General features: G+C 42.2%; 1 protein-coding gene across 4 annotated transcripts in view; it reads right to left on the bottom strand.

Annotated features, from left to right (window-relative positions):
• Nucleotides 1-23,335, bottom strand: part of ADGRD1 (adhesion G protein-coupled receptor D1) — a 332,179-nt gene that overhangs the window by 130,213 nt on the left and 178,631 nt on the right. For all 4 annotated transcript variants that reach the window (XM_006120531.5, XM_075898421.2, XM_075898422.2 and 1 more), the window contains 2 exons: nt 19,574-19,647; nt 17,234-17,357 (listed from right to left, as the gene is read on the bottom strand). In XM_006120531.5, the coding sequence (XP_006120593.3) occupies nt 17,234-17,357; nt 19,574-19,647 (198 nt within the window). The remainder of the gene's footprint in view (nt 1-17,233; nt 17,358-19,573; nt 19,648-23,335) is intronic.

The raw sequence follows: 23,335 nt of genomic DNA on the forward strand, positions 1-23,335 counted from the left end.
GAAGAAAAGTCAGTGAGGGACCATTCGGTTGGGGAAAGAAGGGCTGTGTCTTTCACAAAACTCAGGATGAGTTTTCAGAGGAGGATAATGGAATTGGATACTGCAACCCCGGTAACATTCAGTAGCAATCTGTATGCTTAACTCCCTTCAGCGCCTTTAAAAATCCCAGTTTTAGGCCCTAATTCAAGACAGTCCACCCTCTTCAAGACAGCATTTGCTCTAAACTATCCACACTCAAAGATCCTTATTACATCATTCCTTCTCTGGCAGTATGGCTCCATTGGAACTCTGAGGCCACAGTATTCTCTTTCATAGTGTAGAGGTGAGACAGGCGCACATGGAAAAGTTAATGCAATGGAGTGATACAAAGCAGCCTTACAGGAACCCAGAATCCGGCCCCGGTCTGTTAAGTCCCAGTCTCCTAATTTACCTACTTATGGGGAGATAAAAGACAGAAGTCTGAAACTTAGTACGATCAGGATAGCTGAGACCATGCATCAAAACTGTAAAATGTTTAGGGGCAAGGATTATCTTTCTGGTTTGTATTTGCCCAGAGCCTTGCGCAAAAGGGTCCTGGTCCATGTCCATGAACAAAGTTCTCCCATGCAGGGGGTCAATTCAGGAACATGGAGTATCACCTCCACCTGCCAGCCAAAGGGGCATCATAGAATATTAGAACAGGAAGGGACCTTGGGAGGTCATCGAGTGCAGTCCCCTGCCCTCATGGCAGGTCCAAATACTGTCTAGACCATCCCTGATAGACATTTATCTACTCTTAAATATCTCCATAGATGGGGATTCCACAACCACCCTAGGCAATTTATTCCAGTGTTTGACTACCCTGACAGTTAGGAACTTTTTCCTAATGTCCAACCTAAACCTCCCTTGCTGCAGTTTAAGCCCATTGCTACTTGTTCTATCCTCAGAGGCCAAGAAGAACAAGTTTCTCCCTCCTCCTTATGACACCCTTTTAGATACCTGAAAACCGCTTTCATGCCCCCCCTCAATCTTCTCCTTTCAAAACTAAACAAGCCCACTTCTTTCAGTTTTCCTTTATAGATCCTGTTCTCTAGACCTTTAATCATTCTTGTTGCTCTTCTCTGAACCTTCTCCAATTTCTCCACATCTTTCTTGTAATGTGGTACTCAGAACTGGACAAAATACTCCAACTGAGGCCTAATCAGCACAGAGTAGAGCCAAAGAATGACTTCTCATGTCTTGCTCACAAGACACCTATTAATGCATCCTAGAATCATGTTGGCTTTTTTTGCAACAGTGTCACACTGTTGACTCATATTTAGCATCTCTCCCTGGCTGCAGTTGCTCCTTGCTGGGGACAAAGGAACGGTGTCTCTCCCCTGGGCATGGGAGCCAACTTGGAGCTGCCCCAGAACTGCCACTTCTAGAGGAAAGCTGCCCCTTACATGGTCCCCAACTCCAACTAAATCATCCCAGCCAGGGCTTTGTCAAGCCGGGACATAAAAACCTCTAGGGATGGAGATTCCACCACCTCCCTAGGTAACCCATTCCAGTGCTTCGCCACCCTCCTAGTGAAACAGTTTTTCCTAAAATCCAACCTAGACGTTCCCCACTGTAACTTGAGACCATTGCTTCTTGTTCTGCCATTCGTCACTACTGAGAACAGCCTCTCTCCATCCTCTCTGGAACCTCTCTTCAGGAAGTTGAAGGATGCTATTCAGCCCCTCCCTATCCCTGCTCACTTTACTCTTCTGCAAACAAAATAAGCCCAAATCCCTCAGCCTCTCCTCATAGGTCATGTGCTCCAGTCCCCTAATCAACCTCTCCAAAGCGTCCACATCCTTTCTGTAATGGGGGGCCCAAAACTGGACACAATACTCCAGATGTGGTCTCACCAAAGCCGAATAAAGAGGAATAATCACTTCTCTAGATCTGCTGGCAATGCTCCTCCTAATGCAACCTAATATTCCATTAGCCTTCTTGGCTACAAGGGCACACTGTTGACTCATATGCAGCTTTCCATCCACTGTAATCCCCAGGTCCTTTAATAGAACAAGTGCCCCACTGGCTGAGCTAAACCAATAGTGAAGCAGTGACAGTTGATCCTTGATCAGTAATTCCACAGGATCTGCTTAACTAATCATTTCAGGACATGAGTCTTTGTAGTGGCACACTCCTGCTTTGTCATTTATGCCTACACCTGTGAGTGCACACCCAGATGCAGAAAGATGCCATAATCATATGCTCTCACACTGCCTTTTACAACAACAAATGCATTGTAGTTTGAAGGGCAGATTCTGTCCTATGGCTTCTATTACAAATAGCACAGAAGATACCACTTTGGGGATCAGGATAATGGTACCTTTTAGGTCATTTTTGAGGCCTCTGGATTGTCAACTGCTCCCGAGACCAAATCAGTACCTGGTATAATTTATAGAAGCTCCCAAAACTGTTCTAATTTATGGCAGCCTGCCTGACTGTTTATGGAATGCATTGCAGCCCAGAGCTCCTATGGTATTTCACGGCGCTGATCCAGGCATGCCACATGCAACAGAACTTATGGGGGAGAGCAGTGGGAAGCAGTATTCCATCACAGGCTGTCTCCATACTGCTCCTGCACCAGGTGAATTTTCAGCTCAGCCTTGCTGCTTATTCATTGTTTCTCTACACCAATTCATATAAGGACCAAAGGGAGTAGAATCTCTTGCTTAGTGTCTTTTATGAGATTTAATACACAGTAATTCAGAATCAAAGTGCAGTGTTACAAAATTTTTTTGGGACGGACTTAGTCCCCAAGAAGAACAACAGTTCAGATGAAATAGTGCACTCATTTGAATCATCTCATCCATCCTTATTGTGGGAGATGCCCATGTTTGTGTGCTAAGTATGTGGATTAAAATGGCATTTTAAAGTCAGTATTCTTAAACAGTATAGTTCTTGTAGGTTTTTCTACCCTTCCAAAAATTAGAATCAAAACCAGTGAGCTTTCTCGTCTGCTGCTTGAAATTCAGTGTTCTCCGACCAATTATTCTGTCATCTAAGTAGGAATGTCTGTATCAGAGACAGCAAGGAGGAGGAAGTGGAAGCCAATGCCCAGGAGGAGCTACCTTAAAAGACGGTTCCCACAACTACAAGATCTGCCTGTCCCTCCACCCCCACTCCGTCCTGCTGCCTCTGAGAGAGAGGCAATGTGGAGGGTGAGGTGGTAGGCTGGAGCCAAAACACATGGGGAGCCTGCTTTCAAGCAAGTTCCCTGCATGTATATGGTCTTATGGATCCTCCTGCAACCCCGTTTTGCTGCATCTTACAGTGGCAATGAGGCAGGGCAGGTAGTAGCCAGTACTGGGGGGAGCTGCCTTAAAAGCCAATTCCCTTCAGAACCAGCTCTGCAATGCCACCTTCCCCCCCTCCCCCCACACGCTGCTGCCTCTATTTACAGGGATCTAATAATTTCACATGAAGTACACTTACATTTGATTTCAATACGAGTTCTCATCTGCTTGTAAATTAAACAGATATATTAAGTGCTTTGCCAGATTGAGGTCTAAAATCATGAATTGATGAACTGTGATAAGAAATAATCTATATTCAGTAACTGGCAGGCAAAACCATAGTGGGGTTAGTTATTGTTCACATTTGAGCTGAGATAAACCTGGGAATCTCAGTCATGAACCAGGATCCCGTTGTGCTAGATGCTATACAAATACTGAACAAGAAGCCAGTCCAAAAGCTCACAGTGTAAGTCAAGGGCACTATACAATATAATCCCTCTCTGATTGCATCACATATAGATAAACCCTGTTTCCTTCTTTGCAGTCCTATGGTACAAAATGCTGGGTTTGCACTCTGCAGGGAGGAGACACAAAGCAGAGGCAAGGTAGGAGGCTATGCTGGCCTCCAGGGTTGTCTGCAAGCTGGCCATGGGACTGGCTGGAGTATAGCCCATGAATCTGTCAACTACACTGGGCCACAAGAGGGAGTCTTTGGTGCACATCTGCATAGAGTGTGTCAGGCTCCAGCCATGTTTATCCTTGTGACAGGGCGCCTGCCCTGCACTGGCCCTTTAAGACCAAGACTCAGGCCCTGAGCCAGGGCGAGAAACAAAGAGGCCAGCTGAAGCTGTTTGGGCTAGGGAGAGCCCAGCTGGCAACTATCTAGGGCAGCACAATTGGCTTGTAGAAGCCAGCGGAAGCTGTTAGGCTAATGAGAGCCCAGCTGCCAGATATTCAGAGAAGCCCGGGTGGCTTAGGGAGCCCAGCTGTCAGCTATAAAAGGAGGATCACAGTTTGCTTAAGGGAGCCAGTGGAGGGCTGACTGCAGGGGAAGCAGGAGCTCCTTGGCGGGAGACAAGCTGGGGAGAACCAGCAAAGGCTGGAAGTAGGCCAGCCAAGACTCCCCTTGACTAGGGGCTAGAGACACAGACTCTGGTTTGCGGGCCGATCAGGAGGCCGACTAGGTAAACAGAACCGTTGCGACATATGCCAATGATGAGCAACCCATACAGACCGTAACTTGCCCTGAGAGGGGCTATATGAGGACAGTCAGGGGGCACTGAGGCACAGTGGGTGGCTTGCACCCCTGACAATCCTCCAGACACATGTGCTGAGGCTCTGGCTGTATGTCTCCCTACACCTTCTTGAATTTGCATGTGACATATGTTGTCCCCCAATGTTGTGAAAGATTCTCATCCACTTCCTCTAGTCAATAGCCAAAGATGCCGATCCATCATACCAGGAAGAGGAAGCTCTACAGTGGTGAAGCACAACTCTGTGATATAGGGGCCTACTTATGGTCCTTTGTCACTTCATCCATCTAAAGATCATTGGGTGGAATCCAATTTCTCCTGAGGCACCTTTGAGAAGCTGTGGTACTCTCCACCATTCCCTGCGAGAACTTATGCTGGCCCTGTGACCTTCACTTCTGTCCCTGTTTTCTCATTGTTTATCCCCTATAATCCTTTGCTGATTGTGTTCACTGGTTCCTCCCTTTCGGTTGAGGTCTTTCAGCTTGGGGAAGGCCTGGGTTCACCCATACCAGTACCAGCAGAAGGTACATTGGACTGTAGCCTGGTACTGGAAGTACACAATGGACAATGGCCCCGATACAAGTACAGCTTCATAAAGACATGATATTCCTTTTCTTCTCCTTTTGACAAACTAAAGATGTTAAAAAGGCAAAGAACTAAGCAGTTGATCTGCAACCAGGGCTTTTATGTGTACTTCACTGGAAAACGCATGATATAAGAAATGTCAATCCAGAGGGGAACTTCAAATAAGTTGTTTTTACTCCTGCGCAGATGGATACATCTCTGTCAACTCACTTTTTAGAAACAATAAGTAGTCTTCTGGAACCTTAGGGTATGTCTACAGTTGCCCCCTACTTCAAAGTAGGGAGGCAAATGAAGCATACCGAAGTTGCAAATCAAGCTCAGGATTTAAATATCCTGCGCTTGATTTGCATGTTCCCAGCCAGTTGCCATTTTAGACGTTCACTAGGCTGGAGTAACTGCCCACTTCGACATGCAGCAGTGAAATGGGAGTCCGATTTAAAGCCCTAATTCAAATTAGCTGGTATTCCTCCTGCAATGAGGTTTACTGGCTCATTCGAATTAGGGGCTTTAAATCGGATTCCCATATCACTGCCGCATGTAGACATGGGCAGTTACTCCGGGCTAGTGAACTTCTAAAATGGCAACTGGCTCGGAACATGCAAATCAAGTGCGGGATATTTAAATCCTGGGCTTGATTTGCAACTTTGGTATGCTTCATTTGCCTCCCTACTTTGAAGTAGGGGGCAAGTGTAGACAGACCCTTAGAGACTAACAAAAATAAATATATACAATTATGAGCTTCCGTGACTAAAACCCATGAAAGCTCGTGGTCTTATATATATTTTTTGTTAATCTCTAAGGTGCCAAAAGACTACTTGTTGTTTTTAAAGTTACAGACTAACACACCTACCTCTCTGTCACTTTTTAGAGTTTCAGGTGGAATCATTTCTTTTCACCTCCCAACTACCATTTACTTTGGCCAAAGTGCTTGTGTTTTCATATTCATCTCCCACAGCCTTTGGATTCTTAATAATATCAGGGTACGTCTACACTACAACGTTAATTTTAATTAACGGATCCAGACTAAAAAACTAGTTCGAGTTACCGTTTTGCTAATTCGAACTAGCATGTCCACATTAAGTGGACCCTGAACCGGGCTTAAGGATGGCCGGAAGCAGTGCTGGCAGGGCATCAGAGGAGGACTTAGAGCATGGAGATGCTGTCTCAGTCTATCCGAGGGCTGTGCTTAAAGGGTCCCAACCCCGACTCCGGACAGACAGTTCTCAGGGGTGCCCCACTTGCAAAGCAGTCCTGGCTTGGAATACCCAGAGTACCCACACTGGGCACATCACAGCACTCAGCCATCAGCCCGGCTGCACTTGCCGCAGGCTGCCATCTGGGGAGAGGAGGCAATTGGGGGGGCTGCAGGAGAGCTTCCACCCCCAGAAGCCCGCAGAGCCAGCCCAGTCCTCCCCATTGGGGGCTCATACCCCATTCCTCCCTCATCTCCTTCCACTTACCCTTCCCTAGCCCCCCTTCCTGATGTACAAAATAAAGATACCGTGTCTTCCAAAATGGAATCTGTCTTTATTGAACAAAACTGGGGGAGACTGGGAAAAGGAGGTGGGAGAGGGGAAGAGAGAGGCTGGGAGAGGGGAGGGCAACTAAAATGACCAGGGGTTGGGAACAGGTCCCATATGAAGGGAGGCTAAAGAGACTGGAACTTTTCAGCTTAGAAAAGAGGAGACGGAGGGGGGACAGGATAGAGGTCTCTAAAAGCAGGAGTTGGGTGGAGAGGGTGCATACAGAAAAGTTCTTCATTAGTTCCCATAAAGAAGAACTAGAGGACACCAAAGGAAAGGAATGGGTAGCAGGCTTCAAACTAGTAACAGAAAGTTGTTCTTCACAAAGCAAAGAGTCAGCCTGTGGAACTCCTTGCTGTAGGAGGCTGTGAAGGCTAGAACTAGAACAGAGTTTAAAGGGAAGTGAGATAAAGTGATGGAGGTTGGGTCCATGGAGTGCTATTAGCCAGGGGGTAGGAGTGGTGTCCCTGGCCAAGGTTTGTGGAAGGCTGGAGAGGGATGGCACAAGACAAATGGCTTGGTCACTGTCTTCGGTTCATCCCCTCCAGGGTCCCTAGGGTTGGCCACTCTCGGCAGACAGGCTACTGGGCTAGATGGTCCTTTGGTCTGATCCAGGACAGCCATTATAAACTCAGGGCTCAGGGTCGGGGGTCTCAGTGGACTCCCTTGATTCTCTTGCACACCTGCTCCTTGGTGGCCAGGCTGGCAGCTCTCCTGCCCTAGCCGGCCACTTTCCTGTGCCTAGTGCGGAGATCGTGGACGAGGTCCACGATGTCTGCACTAGCCCAGGCGGGTGCCCGCCTCTTGCGGTCCCGGGCAAGCTCCTGGGAGCCGCCAGCCTGGTCCCGGGAACAGGGGGAGGGCTGGGGGGCATCGGGTGGGTGGCTCGATCCGTGCCAGGTTCAGGGTCTGCTGGCTGGGTGCTGGCAGGCTTCTACCTGGCACGGGCACCGTAGCCAGCCCGTGCCCCTTTAAGGGGTCCGGGGCCAGGAGGGGGGCAGACGAGTTTCCCTGGTGTTGGCCAGAGTGGCCACCAGGGAAACCTGGGGAGGGCTAGCCTCCCACTAGTTCGAATTAAGGGGCTACACACCCCTTAATTCAAACTAGTAAGTTTGAACTAGGCTTAATCCTCGTAAAATGAGGTTTTCCTAGTTCGAACTAAGCGCTCCGCTAGTGTAGCACCTATGTAGTGTAGACATACCCTCAGTGAGAATGTTGAAGAGAAGGTACCATTTGAGGGAAAATTCAGATGAATGCTCTAGGACTCACAGAGTACTATTATATCACATTTGTGCCAACCTCCTAGCCATAAAAGCTCCTATTTTGCTGCAGAAGCCAGTCATTTCCTTTTCAAATGTTGTCTAAGTGCTCCTATCCATTGGGTGTCCAGCATCCTTTTGTTAAAAAGAGAATTATGTGACAGCTGGTACAAACAGCCTGGAATGATGGATATTAGTTGGAGAACTATAAAAATAAAAACTGCCAGACAGTTAAGTTAGCATGTTCCTTGGCACTGGGCAGAGGGCAGCACTGGCTGATAAGTGGAGCTGCCCAAAATAAAATAACTGAGCCTGAACTTTCTTGGAACTATCTTTGGACTGTAGCTTGCTCATTAATTTTTTTTTTATTTCTGCTGTCTACAAAGCCCCTTGTGACATACATCCTCCCACTCAGCAGGAATTTCTTTCAGCATCAGATTTATCAGGCTCCAGTTTAACTTCTCCTTTCTAGCATGTAGGTATTTTATGCTCTGCTTTCTCCCCTTTTGCTTGAAACTGTCAGCTTATTTTGGGTTGGAAATGCTCTAAAAAACAACAAATGGTCTGGTAACACTTTAAAGACTAACAAAACATGTAAATGGTATCATGAGCTTTGTGGGCACAGCCCACTTCTTCACATGACTGGACTGTTGTGTCCCGGTAGTGCAGAGGGGCAGGAAGGTACACCACCACTTGCCTTTGTTAGAAATTTCAACAAGAATGTCATCAACGGAGACTGCTGAGGAGAAACTTTGAGAAAATACTTCCCAACACTGACACAAATATCCCACTACACCACTGCTACCCACCTGTCTTGTTGTCCTAGGTCTCTGGGTGCACTGTATGCTGGTTTATGCCAGCAAAAGCAAACTGACATAAAGTAACTCTAGCCTTTAGTTCCCTTCAACTAGGTGGAAGATCTCTTTGGCTCACTGCAATCCCTGCAATGACATACTGCTGTATGCCTGAAAAGTATGGTAATAGACATTATGGGCTTGAAAGATTTCAATTACCCTTGGATCAGGTCCCAAGCCTGTAAGGGTATGTCTATACTAGCTCGTTAATTCGTTGAGGCGACTGGAGTTGCAAATGAAGCCTGAGATTTAAATATCCTGGGTTTTATTTGCATGTTCCCGTCTGGTCGCCAATATGAAATTTCATTAGCCCGAACTCACTGCCGCGTGGCTACACATGGAAGTGAAACATTAATTCGAACTAAGTCATTAGTTCGAATTAACTATTACTCTGTGTGGAATGCTCCTCGTGTAGCCGCGTGGCAGTGAATTCAGGCTAGTGAAATTTCAAAATGGTGACCAGACGGGAACATGCAAATAAAGCCCGGGATATTTAAATCCCAGGCTTTATTTGCAACTCCGGTCACCTCATTTGCCTACCTAGCTCGAATTAACGAGCTAGAATAGACATAACCTAACAGAGCAGTGGTGGGCTGAGCACGGAGTTACAAAGCCATGAATTCCTGAGACATTAGCTTTGTTACTGATTTGTTGTGTGGCTTTGGGCAAATGGTTTAGAATGGGACTGATAATATTTAGTGAACTCCCAGGGATGTTGTCAAGATGAATTAGTTAATATCCGCCCATCCTATTCAGAATGCCCAATCTAGGTCCTACCCAGACAAAGCGATATATATGGCTTCATTTGTAACAGCCTTGTTTTTAATAACATCATTACAGAGGTAAACAGATTTTTTTCTAGCTTGAGTTCCAAATTCTGGTCAATGTTCTAACTTTAATTGTATCCATGTAACTCCCCTAAGGTAATTAAAGGGAAATTTTGGCCTTTAAAGACTATTTGGCTTATCTTTGTAGGATTTTTTTTAATAATGCCTACTTATTACAAAATTCTAGCAAACGTTATTACTTCTCAACTTTAAATCAATATGATAAATGTATTTCAGTCAGCAAAGCAGAATGTCTGCCAAATATGATATGGACATAACAGCAGAGATATAAAAAAACAAATAATTTCAGCTTCACCTGGCACCACAATTCATCACTAAGCTAATTGACCCGTGTCAGCCTAATATCTGAGTGTCAAATGATTGCAAATTTTTCCAGCATTGTTATTTCTTTTCTGAAATAAAATTGATAGAAGTGTTAATTCCTGGCATTAGCTAAAGGCAGTTAAAATATATAAATTGCTGTTAAGCTGATCAGCAGTATTATCAATATATTTATTCTTCACAATATGGATTCTGGCAACACTTTTTGTATGTATTTTAGCTGTTCCTTAGCCTAGTCAGAAACATGCAACAGTGCTCAATCACATTTGTAGGTCAAACTCTCAATGTCAATTAATGACACTCCAAGCCCCCATTTGCCATGAACTGCTTCCCAATGCTCTGTAGTAAGGGTGCTGGTTCATTTCAGAATGTATAGTTTAAGCCTCCTGATTTTAAAATTTACCTCACTGTGTTTCAGTTTCTTCACCTACACATGAGTATTTCCAATGCCTATGAGTGGAAAATGGTTTATTGGGGACCACTGCCACCTAGCATAAATTAGAGCAGCTCAAGCTGGACAAATCTCTCCAGAGAATCAAGGTACCATAACTAGTTCCATTATAGCCCCCTTTTCTGTCAAAACTATGCCCATTGGAGAATCTGGCCAATACGACTCTAAAAAAGGATTTAATATTTTTATTCTCATGGCACTTCACTTTTTGATGAGGAAATGCTATGAGAAGACCACAGCTCATATAATTTTGACCCTGTAAATAGCTCCCTGGGCTAAAGTAATGTCCATGGGACAAACAAACACAGTGAGACAGGCTCCTGTACAATCTAACGACACAGCCCTGTCACACACAAAGGTCTTTCTCTTATTATTATAGTTTATTATCCAAAGTCTTGCTTCTAAACTGATCTAAAGTATGCATAAAATCTGTATGTACCTTTCAGAAAACATTATGTATGGAAAGAAATGGATTACTTTAAGTACTATTAAGAGGAGGGGGAGTATCAGAATTTATCCAAAGTTCATTGAAGATAGTGGACTTTGGATCATGCTTTTACTTCAGCAGAGAACAAAAGATAGAGAGACCGGAGATGTAAAAGGCTAAAAAGACATAAAAGTAACAGTAGATAAACTTTTTAACCATAGGCATGTTACACTAACTTTAATATATATAATTAGGTCAAATATTTGACTATAGTTTACATTAGAATCCTTGAGCCAAAAACATGGCATGAACTCTCAGGACTAGTGGTATCGCCTGACTGTTACAATGAGGGCATTTTATAATTCCATGTAGGGGGGCATTTTATAATTCCTTTTATTCCTCTGATATCTAAACCTGCCAGCCACTCAGACTGTGAGGAATAAAATGATCGTTGTCTTTTTTTTAAAAATGTCAAATTTATTTTCTTCTTCAATATAGTCATAATAAACACTGAAAAAGGTCTCTTTACAAAAGAAGGTATTGTTGCCTCAAATACAGTTCATTGTCTACAGCTCCTACTCGTTAGACAGATTTTCAGAACTATGAACATAAACCGAAACCAAAAAAACCCACAAACCTCCCCCTCCCCCCAACAACACCCAAAACTGAAGAGACTGTACAAATCTATTCTCCTGGTTAAAATCCTTCTACTAGAGCAACTGCTTGCCATAGTCTTTAATAGTATCAATGCTGGTACATGGAATCCCTGTTTCCTTTGCTGTTTGCTAATCATGATTTGAGAGGTTCAAAAGAAAGAGTTATTGTCTTTGACACTCTGGTGTCAACTAACAAGTCTTCACTCCACTTCCGGGCACCTTCCATCACTAGATATGCTTGGGTGTGCCTGATTTCTTGTTTTGAGGGATCCTTGATTTGCATTGTTTGGAAAAGCTCTTTCTTTTCAGACCTTAAATAGCAAATTGTTCAGAAATACCAGACATATGGTACAAACTAAAAAAAAAAAGGAAATCCTAAGCTAAAGAATCAAATGTTAAATTACATGGAGTTTCAAGATAGATAACAGGACACAGAGAAAGAAAGGGATTTTCTGGGTCATTCGATCTAGTCCCTTGCTATAGTCCCAGCCATAAATTTATCAAGCTCCATCTGAAAACTAGCTGTTGTTTTTCCCCTATAGTACTTACTGGGAGACAATACCAGAAATTCACTCCTTGGATAGTTAGAAATCTTCCTCCAATTGCAAATGTAAACATATTCATGGCTAGTTTGTATCCATTTGACCTTGTGCCAAATTGTCCTGTAGTTTGAACAGTTCTTCTGCCTCCTTGGTGTTTATCCCCTACCTCCAATGAATTTATGGAATTCTTACTACGAATATAGTTTGTCCTGACTGTATTTTCCCCAGTATTGAAGCTCCCATATACATGAAGGTCAGCATCTCCATAGTTTCCCTTGTATCTGTCCAACTCCTTTCACTGCCCTCTGTCCTCCCACAACCACATGCCTGTGCGGTCTCCTAAGTGACAACCCCAGATCACTACATAGAAGGAAAGGTTGCGTCGTCTTACATTTTCTAAAGTGACCAAAGATTTTGGATACCTGACTTCAAGCCAACTACACTACCCATGGTGTACCACTTTCTTATTTCTTGGTGAGAGGAGGTTGTCCTGACAGATGTAACCTGGTCAGAGAGTCCTGCTGATGGAAGAAAATGGGACCAAACAAAACCTGACCTAAACTCCCATAAAACACAGCATCACCATTATAAATGGAAACATTTCAGTTTTCAGCCAAAAAAATATTGTTTTTCATGCATTTGGTTATCATCAAAGTTTTCCATGAACAGCAGTCACTTTCCGGGAAAGATTTCATTTAGTTAAAAAATTATTGTCTGTCACCTACAGTTCTTTCTTTCATACACAAGCCAAGTAAGTGGTGTGGAGGGAAGGGGGTAAATAAAAGACTCTATAAAGATGCAAACATCTCACATATTTTGACTAGAACAACTCCCTTGGAACCTCAATAATCTGTCATGCAAACAGGAGATTACAGCATTTTTTACACCATATCCCATGCACTTGATAACACAAAATTGCTTCAAAGGTGAATAAATATTTATACACATTTATAACCCACAGTATTATATCATTCACTGACAGATTTCTAGCGAATAGAAAGGAAGATATTATGGTATTTAATGGTTCCAGTAGGCTTTCTTGTTTTGACACATGATAAAACTTTTTAGGAAATTTCTTAGGAAGATATTGCTGAGCATTGCCTGTTTATAAAGCTCAGTAACTAGGTGGCTCTCTCTAGTTGTCTGCTTTATCATCTCACTCCAGACACAATGTAAAGATATCTTTATATAGGCAAACAATTACATTTATTGTACCTGAGTTGGTTACAAGACAAGCACAATGGTTTTCCTTGCTTGTGCAGATTTCCTCTCTCTCCCTTTATTTTTACATCCCCATCTGGACCTATGATCCGTTTCTAATTCATTAAAAACAAAAACCAAATATTTCTGAATGTCAATTAAAAATGAAGCTCGTTGGTCAAAGTTCTGGAGCTCTAGGATGGGATTTTGTGCTAAGCCTCACAGAGGTAACACACAGCAGTCACTGTGCAGCAAGAAAAGTGATTTAAGGCAGCTTTAAGCTACGCCTACTCAGGGATGCTCCTGGGGCTACAGCAACCCCCAGAGTAATTAAGACAATCTGGGAGGAAGGGGGCATTTGTCTAAGTTATGGCAGCCTTCCCCAACTGCCCTATTTTCACATTCATGCGTGCTGGGAGTCCTGTCTCAAGATACACTCCCCATACCAACTTACCCATGCCAAAGCAAGAGGACATATTTTGCACCATGTGAAGGCATCGTTGAGCTCTCTGACTGGAATCTGTGTTTTCTGGAAACAAAGCCTGTACCTTGGATGATCCAGAAGAGGTTAGGAATGAGCATCTGGCAGCTCATCATTCACCTGCCCGCTCTGAACCACTGCAAACATTTCTAAGTCTCACAGATTTGTACAAGGGGCACATGGTTTCCACAAAAGATGCATATTCATGGGGCAATGCCTTTCAGTTTCCCCAGTATATCATTCATTCTGCGGAGCCATTGAATTACTCCATGCCCTTTGTTGGAAATTGTATTCTGAAGCAGAGGATGTAAGAATTCGACAGGGGCCTAAAGGAATCAGATATTTTTAAAATGTCAAGGAGGACTATTCAGATAAATTTTCTAGAGTTCTGACATTCTCCTTTACAATGTAGGGAAGATTTCCTTGCATCAGAGTGATTAGGCCTGAATATTCCACTCATTCATTTATTATCTTAGGAGCATTTATGCTATATTGTTAACAGTCAGACAGAAAGAAAAGGAAACAAAATACTTCACAGTAACACAATTGTGGAGAACTTATGCAAACATTGACAATGGGCCACACACTAGGACAGAACATCCAGGAAAAAAACAACAACCAGTGACAAAATACTGAAAACAAAATCATGACTATGGAGACTAGCCTTTTCTATTCACTGTAACTAAGTTCTCCTTAGGATGGTACATGCTTGATCAACTACAAGAACTTTGGCAAAAATGCACAAGCTTGATCCCCAGTTGCCAAGATTGCATAATATTAAAACTTATTCCAACTTTTGGCTAATCATAACTATCCTGGATTCTGTTTGGCCAATTAATTTAAATGTTAGAACTTCCAGAACTATTTCCAAGAATACAATCCGTTATTCTCACAATACTACCCATAATAATAATAATACCCAGAATAACTAGTTGAATAATATCAATTATGATACATTTTAGCATCAACAAACTAAAACTGTTGAACATGGTTCAAGTTGCACAGAGTTGCATAGTTATAGTTATTGGGAACCATGAGGATACAAACGTATTCACATCTATGGGGAGGGTAGTCTGTGGTGCATGACTTGAGTATGAGGCTGAATTATTTCTTTAGGTAACCGTCTATTTCTTCCCTGGGTTATACAGGAGCAGGCAATGCTCATCTGATGTTTTTAATGTTAAAGGAGATCCTGAGTATCCCAGTGGTGATTGATGGATAGTTGAGGATCCCCTATTCACTCCTTCCTGCAGTCCCTTGCTTCTAAAGGAATATACAATGACAGTACCTCCACCTGGCTGGCCCCTGAATTGAAATTGGCCTTTTGTGCTCCACCCCAGGCAACATTTTCCTAAACGGCCACAGTTATTCACTGTTCCTTCTATGCAGGCCCTTGTTAGCCACAAGCACAGCCAGGGTCTCTTACCTCCAGGAACAATTACCAACAGCCCCTGAAGCAGCCTGCTAGATCCAAGCCCCATCAGGTTCTAGCTTCTAGCCGCAGCTCCTGGACTGGAAAAGGCTCCATAGCAGCAATCTGGCTCCTCTCTCCAAAATGGAGCCCACCAACACTCTTCCTGCACTGGCTGGAAGAGAGCAACAGTTTCCCCCCTTTTTCCCCAGGCATCATGGGAATTGTAGTCACTAGGGCCAGACTGCAGCACAAAGGAGCCTCCAAGTAAAAGTCAGAGGCTCCTATGGTAAAGGGAACCTACACTTACTAACTGAACAAACACTACAAAAATATATATATTAGAAATGTGGCTCACTAACTAGAGCAGGGGAACTGAGAATTAGATTCTTCCGTGCTACATCCAATTCTTTCACTAATTTGCTTCCTTCTGGTCTGACAATTCAGGCACTGGAGTGTGACTTGGGATATTTAGGTTTAAATCCTGGCTCTGTTACAGGCTTCATGTGTAACTTTGGGAGAGTCACACCTCCCTCTGTCCCACAGTTTCCACTCTGAAAAATAGGGATGATAACAGTTTATTTTTACAACCCTTTGTTCCATTTGTCTCTTTAAGTATCAAACTCTTCAAAACTGGGAACTTACAGAGATACCCTGATATCAGCTGGGCCTCTAGGTGCTCCTGTAAATAAACAACTCACTCACTAACTTCAAGAACTAATAACCATCTCCACAATGGAAGCCATGTGATCCTGCACAAGTTACTTTACTCCATGCCTCATTTCATTCCTCTGTTAAAGAGCTATAATAATTCAAGAGTGTGTTGAGGCTTTTATAAGTTCTTTGGGAAAGACACAATGAAAAAGCAAATATTGTATTAACTATGCCATCCTAGAATCCGTTTCTGACTTCAAGGAAGTTATACTAAGTTTGTCACAGAGATATTGAGAGTAAGATTTCATTAACTCATAAAGAGATGGCAAGTTACATTATGGGCCATTCATTCCCTGAAAACCTTCACATGTTCTTTAGCACTAGCGTGCTGATTAAAATTCCTTTAAATTAAGGTGGATATTTGCCAGTTTATTTATACTGTGTTTCCATTAGCACACATTCTGTGCTGTTCTCATGAGCATGTTGATCCATTCATAAACCAGCCAGCAGCCTCAGGCCAAAGCCACTATCTGAAACAACACCAAACTCATCATTCATACCAATTAACAGATAAGTCAGACATACTACCTCAGAGTGAACATATCATGCTATCAGGTCTAATAAAGAATTCTGTATGAACCTCTAAGGGATCATATTTCCTGGTATACCAATTTCAGAAATAAAGTTAATGGAGAGACAAATCTGACCAGAGAGTTCTCACCTTGCCCGCTGGCATTGGACATGTTTTGCTGAAACCATTCAGTAGTATGAGTAGGAATTTTTTTAAAATGATAGGAACAGTTGTATAGTCACACTGTGGAACACAGAGGTCAAGTAAATATAATGAGCAACTGTTAGCTAAGGATATTCATCCTCCTCTTTCTGAACAACTCTTGATCCCACTCTGTTTCTTCTCAAATCAGACCTCACTTTGTAGTAAGATGAGGAAAGAACATCTGGTGCATCATGGAACGTAAGTGAATGTGGTTCATTGCCCAACCCTAAATAGTCACACCTCACGTGTCCTCTTTCTTAAAACTAAATCAAAAGAATTAGAGATGGAAAAGACTTATTAGCTCATCTTTTAGCCTATGCCCTTCTTGACCATTATATAAGTGTTCTATGGAGCATGTCTATAAGTGCTTTTCCTGCCCAGTGTTTCAAGGGCTATAATGTCTGTGTGATGAGAATTAAGTGCAGCACATACTGATTCCTATTGATTGAAGCCTGTTTCATCCCAGATTCCATTTCCATTGAAAAAGAAAAGGAAAGAAAGAAATGTAAAAACAACACTTTAAAGGGCAAACTTTGGTTTGGACTTTGCAACAAAGCTTAGATACTTGAGCAAAATGGTCCCAGCTCTCCCTTCCCACCCTCCGTCATATATTGTGCAGATGAAAGTGAAAAATAAATAAGAGATTAATTTGGAGTTCTATTTACAAAAAGAATTTCATAGTGGATGAACGGGTTTGTGCTCAGTACTGACCTCCCAGATTTACTCCTTTATTTACTCTTACCTTCAGAGGTACCACTTGCATCAGAATAGCAAAGTTGGTGAGGTGATTACACAGGCAAACTGAATAGTTGAGATCCCCATCATCACGTACACAGCCTTCAGTAGACCACATGGCACTTCCATTGCTGGAAGTACACAGGAAATGGAAAGGGAGCCATATTAAAATTAACTTTCCTGGCACTAATTAGACATACATTTCATTAAACAGGAGAATTGCTTTTTTTTTTTTTTTTTAAATAAACCCTTTTCTGAACTTTAGCTACTAAGAATCATCCAGGCAAATATCTGCACAAAAACCAAAGGTTTCCTTTGGTAAGTCAGTTTATAAATGTTGATGAAGTATCTGTAATACTAAATATGCAGTTTAACTCTACATTTCTGTGACAAATTTATAGATTGTTTTAAAAGAGAAAGGAATGATTCTATGCAACTATCAGTACAAAGAATGAAGCACATTACAACAGCTTTTCAATGTAAGTTTTAAAATACTTCAGAAAGAAACAAGAAAAAAAAAGCTGCCCAGAAATAAATAGTGTACCTAGCATTGACATTTGTGAGTTATGAAGTCAGTAATCAATATTCATATTATCCAGGACCCTAAGTATAGCTAAGCTAATGTACATGCTCTCAGTACTGATGCTCCAATTTCAGTACATTACAAAATCCGAAGTTACTAACAGTAGCCACTGAAATATAGCAGTTTCTCCTCACACTTAGCACAGGAAGTAATTGTGGTTTCTGATATACTGTGGAATGATAACTGATCGTTAATGCTGACTGTTTAATGGTGATGGCAGCAAATCACAGTAAACCATATTGCATGGGATGTTCTAAGCCTGGAATTATGAACAGTTTGCAGCACTCTCAGTGGCAAATGGTTGTATGTTGTAAAATATATTACTCTGGGTGGCAAACAGCTGTGTATAGTAAAACAAAAATCAAGGGCTAATTTTGCATCAGCCTCGCTGATGAATTCTTATCAATTCAACAATCACAGGGCAAAATCAAGTCGGAAAAAAAACTACTTGGGGCTAACAACAATATAAAGAGAGAGTGGGGAGTCAAATTCAGCATTCAGTTTCCTATTTTCACCAGATCTATGCCAATTTGCTGGCCCATTAGTTTCAATGGAGCTATGCTGATATTCACAATATAAAGATCTGGTTCACTGCCTTCAATACAGATATGCCAATTTACACTAGGGGAAGACTGGTCCATTGACTTCAACTGAGCTACATGTAATTATACCAGCTGGGTATTTGTATCAATATTGTTCCTATTATACAAATGCCAAATGATTCCTTTTATTGGAGTAATCATACATCTGAGAAAGAGAATGTGTTGAGGTAAATAAACCTCTCATTTTAGGATGAGGGATTTTCATTATTGTCTTTCGTTTTCAGTCAAGGTCTAATCCCCCAAAGCACATCTTGTGGGAATGCTGCCCAGAAGCATATTGAGTCACTTATATAAAACATGTTTCTAATTTATTATAATTTGTGAGTAAGTGTACAAGCTAGTGACTACAAACAGCTGGCACAGCACAACATAATCACAATAACTTTAATAAAACAATTAGGTTTATCTAGCCCAAATGCAAGTTGGAGAGGAAGTATCACAAAATTGTGTGCCACTGCTTCATTGAGTGATGCTCAGGATGCTAGAGCTCAAAAACCCATCAGGCCCTGTTCAAGTCCCATTTGGAATTATTTCACTATTAATTCTATATCAACAGCATGTTTAGAAATCACAAATGCATCAGATACACTGTTCCTGGCTACCCAAAATGAGGAAAAAATTAGCCACTCTTTGTTGATACTTGCTTGCAATATTTAGTTTTATCCTGCTTTGTATCCAGTGGTATATAATTTTATCACTGAATATGCACCAGGCATGACACGGCTCTGAAGTACATATGGTACACTGCATTCTGATTTCATTTGTATGCAACCTGCATCAGAAGCAACTATCAATACCCATGTTTCCAGACAAACTGAGTTATGTTTACAAAAGGCTAACATAAGGTTAACCAGAATTGGCTGTTATGTGTTCATCTCCACATTTTTCACTCTCTCAATTATCTGGTTTATCCTGAAATCAGTAAATAGAATGACAGCTTCTCCATCTACAGTAAGAGGAAACTATTTTCTCTTCCTTTTTTCTCTTACTATGAAGCTGTTTTGTGCTAAAGCCTTTGATTTCATTGCTTTAATATTTCCCATGAACACAAGAACAAGAGAATATTTGTCAGGGGTCTGGCATGCACTGATTATGTCACATTTACCATAAGTAACCAGTTACAATATATCAAAGTTAAGACATTCAGAAGCACTTAATGTACCTATAGTCCAGAAATGCACAATACAGGATAACTTTGTTGCTTTTGTTCACTGCCTGGCTGTACTGTTCAGGAGTCTGAAAGAGAAAAGTACATATCTTGAAGAAGAAAAATGTAAAAAGGCACACTGAAAGGCCAAATTTTCTCTGTTTAACCAGTGTCAGTCATCATTTCATTTACTTCAGCAGAATTATTACAGATTAACACCAGTGCAACTAAAAACAGACTATAGCCAATAGGATTTGATTCTTTCTGCTACTCACATAGGCCTCCACCTTGCAAAGACTTACACACATGCTAACTTTATGCACCAGGAATAGATCCATTAGGTGAAATCCTTGGCATACTCCGTGGCAAAATTCCCACTGAGTTCAATAAGACCATAAAGTTAAGCATGTGTGTTAGTCCTTGCAAATTTAGGACCTGATTATGCAGCATATCTTTTGGATATCTGACAAGCAAGCCGAATGTAACAAAAACTGACAGGATCAGTATCACTGATATGTACACTATAATGTTTAGCAAGCAATTTATTTTCAGAATGGTAATTATTAGCTGCACATATAAACACACTAAAAAAGCAATACCAGACACCGAGCTTTGGTTTTTAAGAGAGTTTGGCATTTATACAGGGACTTAATTCTCCTCTCCTGCAATCAGATTAGTTGATATCTCAATCCTCTCCATACTAAAAAGCTTGGTGTCACATTTTCTATTCTGTTCTAGCAGGTAACTCCATTGAAATTGCAGTGGAGCAGAGAATCAGGCAAAATAGCCTATCCAGAAGTTCAAAACTCCTCTCCTTTTAACATTGATACACTAACATTCACCTGCATCTGGAGCCTGATTAATGATATTCAGCACTATCATTATGTATTGGCCCCCATCTTGAGACTATTCTTCATTTCAGGAGTCATCATCACCATAAAAAATTACCAGAAAATTATCAACCCTCAGATCATTACAACAGAAGGGTCTATAGCACTATCAAACTAGAAAATAAGCAAGCTCAGCATTTAAAACAAATTTACACAGGGCTAAAATTAAAGTTAAGAAAAGAAAGTTGCATCAGAGATTTCTGTCATGTCTTCCACAAAATCAGCAGTGAAGTGTCAGGCACAGGGCAACACACCTCCTCACCAGCTGATAACAAAGAACTTCCTGTTTTAGCCAGGAAATTACTCTGAATTGTGGGTTATACACCTTCCAAATCTTCACCCAACAGATAAACTCCATTACGAAATTGCTCTTGCTCTCATATCTCTGTTCTCATGAAGCACTTTAAAGGAGCTTTCATTTTGTTTGAAAGAAGCCTGCTGTGCTCTCCAGTGATTTGATAGGTCCTAAATACAATGGTTCTTCTAAGCTGGTGCTTAGAAGGCTAAGAACCTCAGTTGGGGAATAAAGTGTAGGGATGTTAAAATGCATTTATGTAGGTAAACACATAACTTCTGAAAATTTCAGCAGTTACACATTTACATATGGGGGAGCTGCCTACCCCTCCCCTCATGCTGTTGCCTCTATCACTCCTCTCCATCATGCTGTTACCTCTGTGCTACTGCCGATCCCCTCCTCAAGGTGCTGCTACTGGCTCCCTATGCACACTGGCTCCTGCTTCTCCCACTCCTCTCCTACTACCTCTGCTATAAAGGCAGCAGAAGGAGGGGACAGGTGACTCCATGGGAGCTGGTACGCCATGTTGGTACGCATAGGGAGCCTACTTGAAAGGCTACTTGGCTCTGATACAGCAGTGTGGGGGGATGGGGGAAGTGAACCTTGTACATGGGTACACATTCAAAACCGTAGTAAAGATTATTGTTAATGTCCCTTAAGAGGCCATCATACCAGCAATGGTCATCAAAAATGGTATGCACATAGAGACTATCTAGCTTAAAAATAAAAGATTTGCTATCACAGCATACAAGAAAATAGACAATAGCAAACATCATCTGTTTGTGAAATGCAAGTCTTCAGCATTAAAACAATAATCTATCCCACCTATAAAAAGTTGCTAACAACAGAGAGCAAATTCTCACTTGCATACATTAATTTGTAGTAATTCCCCATCAAGAAAAATCATCCACCAATCCACAAAAAGCAATTTGACTTGTATTTCAGTCATCTGTTTCTTAAGTTTAACTGAGTGTGATGACTTAGACAGTGACCCGGATCCTGTTGCACTAAGAATACTAACTGATAAAGAACAACACTGATATCATAAAGTTTAATATGCAAGCAAGCTATTTTTTCTTAGCAATGTGAGTGTTTGTGAAAACTTTTGAAAGGGAAGTTCATGCAGATCCCTGTGGCTTGGAGGCAGTGTGGCGGCACACCAGAAACCTCAGTTCTGGAAATGAAAGACTCCTGTGACTCTGATACATGATGCAGTTAGCGTTCTAGTGTGACAGCTGGCATAATGTGACCATGATGTGGGTAGTCTGTAAGCAACACAACATTAATTTATGGAGAAACATTAGCACTGGTCTTGAAAATAGTCAACTATTCTGGTGAGAGAATGAGTGCATCAGGGCTATCTTACCTTCTAAATCTTTGGGTCGAGACCCAAAACTTAAACTGTTGAACATTTCAACAGGGTCGCTAGAAAATGTTTGTGGCTCCTGTCCCACAGAAATGGCTGAGTTCACCTCTCTGCTCTGGTCACTGCAACCTTGGGAATCCCACTCAGGTTTGATCCAGTCATCATGATAAGGGAGTTGGGGTACATCAAATTCGAGTGAGTGACACTGCAGCCCCATGAGCCAGGTCACAACTCCACTCGCAATTTTGGTCCAGTCAGGGGGGCAGGGCCTAACCTGAGGCATGCCACAACCCACCCTGAGTAGATAGACAAGCACAGGCAGCCCCATAGCATACTGGCTGCAGGAGTGCCACCTTGGAGTGATTGTCAGGCAGGTCCAACCAAAACCATTTTAAGGCCTCTATCCCCAGACTGTTTACTTGGTCACAATAGGCCATAAACATTTACAAATGGGCTCTGAGCCCAAAAAGGTTGAGAACCACAGCTCTGAAAGCAGGAAGTGTTCCTGAAAGCAGGAAGTGTTCCATGAGTGTTCCTGGATAGGATGAGCACCAAACAAACAATACATGTTGAACCTCTAGCCCAGCACTCTGGTCCACCAACATCCGAGGTCTGGCATTATTTTAGTTAGCCAGATATCTACTCATCATGGGTGTGCCCAAGTTTTCTTTACTCCCGTACTGTTTGTTTATAGCCACCAGTCCTGGCTCTTGGTGTTCTCTGCTTTTATTTAGCTCTAATTTACCTCTAAATGTCTTCTAAAAGCCCAGTAAGCAGTGGAAGTGCTGATAATGCTACTAGATACTATTGACCTCCTGTGGTTTGGCAAATTCTCTGGTTTGGCACCAATCAGGTCCTGAGGGCGCTGGACTAGAGAGGTTCAACCTATAGTAAAAAGTCAGTGAGTATCAGACTTTGGGATAGACAGTCCTTCGTCTTTATGTTTTGTACTGGAAAGAATGCAATATGACTTTATCCCTTGTGTCCATGTGAAATGGCCAGGGATATCAGAGTCTTTTTACCTAGGGGGAAATGTAGGAATTGCTCCCTCTTAAATAACCCCAAAAAAGTACAGAACAGGGTCAGTGATCAAAGCTCTGGCTGTGTTTAGAGAAGGACACATCTTGCATTGCCCAAAAGGACAGTGCAGTTTCTGTGCCAGGCAGCAGAGGGAAGGCCTGTGCCTCCAAGGAAACAACTGTCTCTGTGGGTGTTGCCTGGAGCAT

This window comes from Pelodiscus sinensis, chromosome Z (genome assembly GCF_052426305.1).
Source record: "Pelodiscus sinensis isolate ZL-2025 chromosome Z, ASM5242630v1, whole genome shotgun sequence".
Lineage (NCBI taxonomy): Eukaryota > Metazoa > Chordata > Testudines > Trionychidae > Pelodiscus > Pelodiscus sinensis.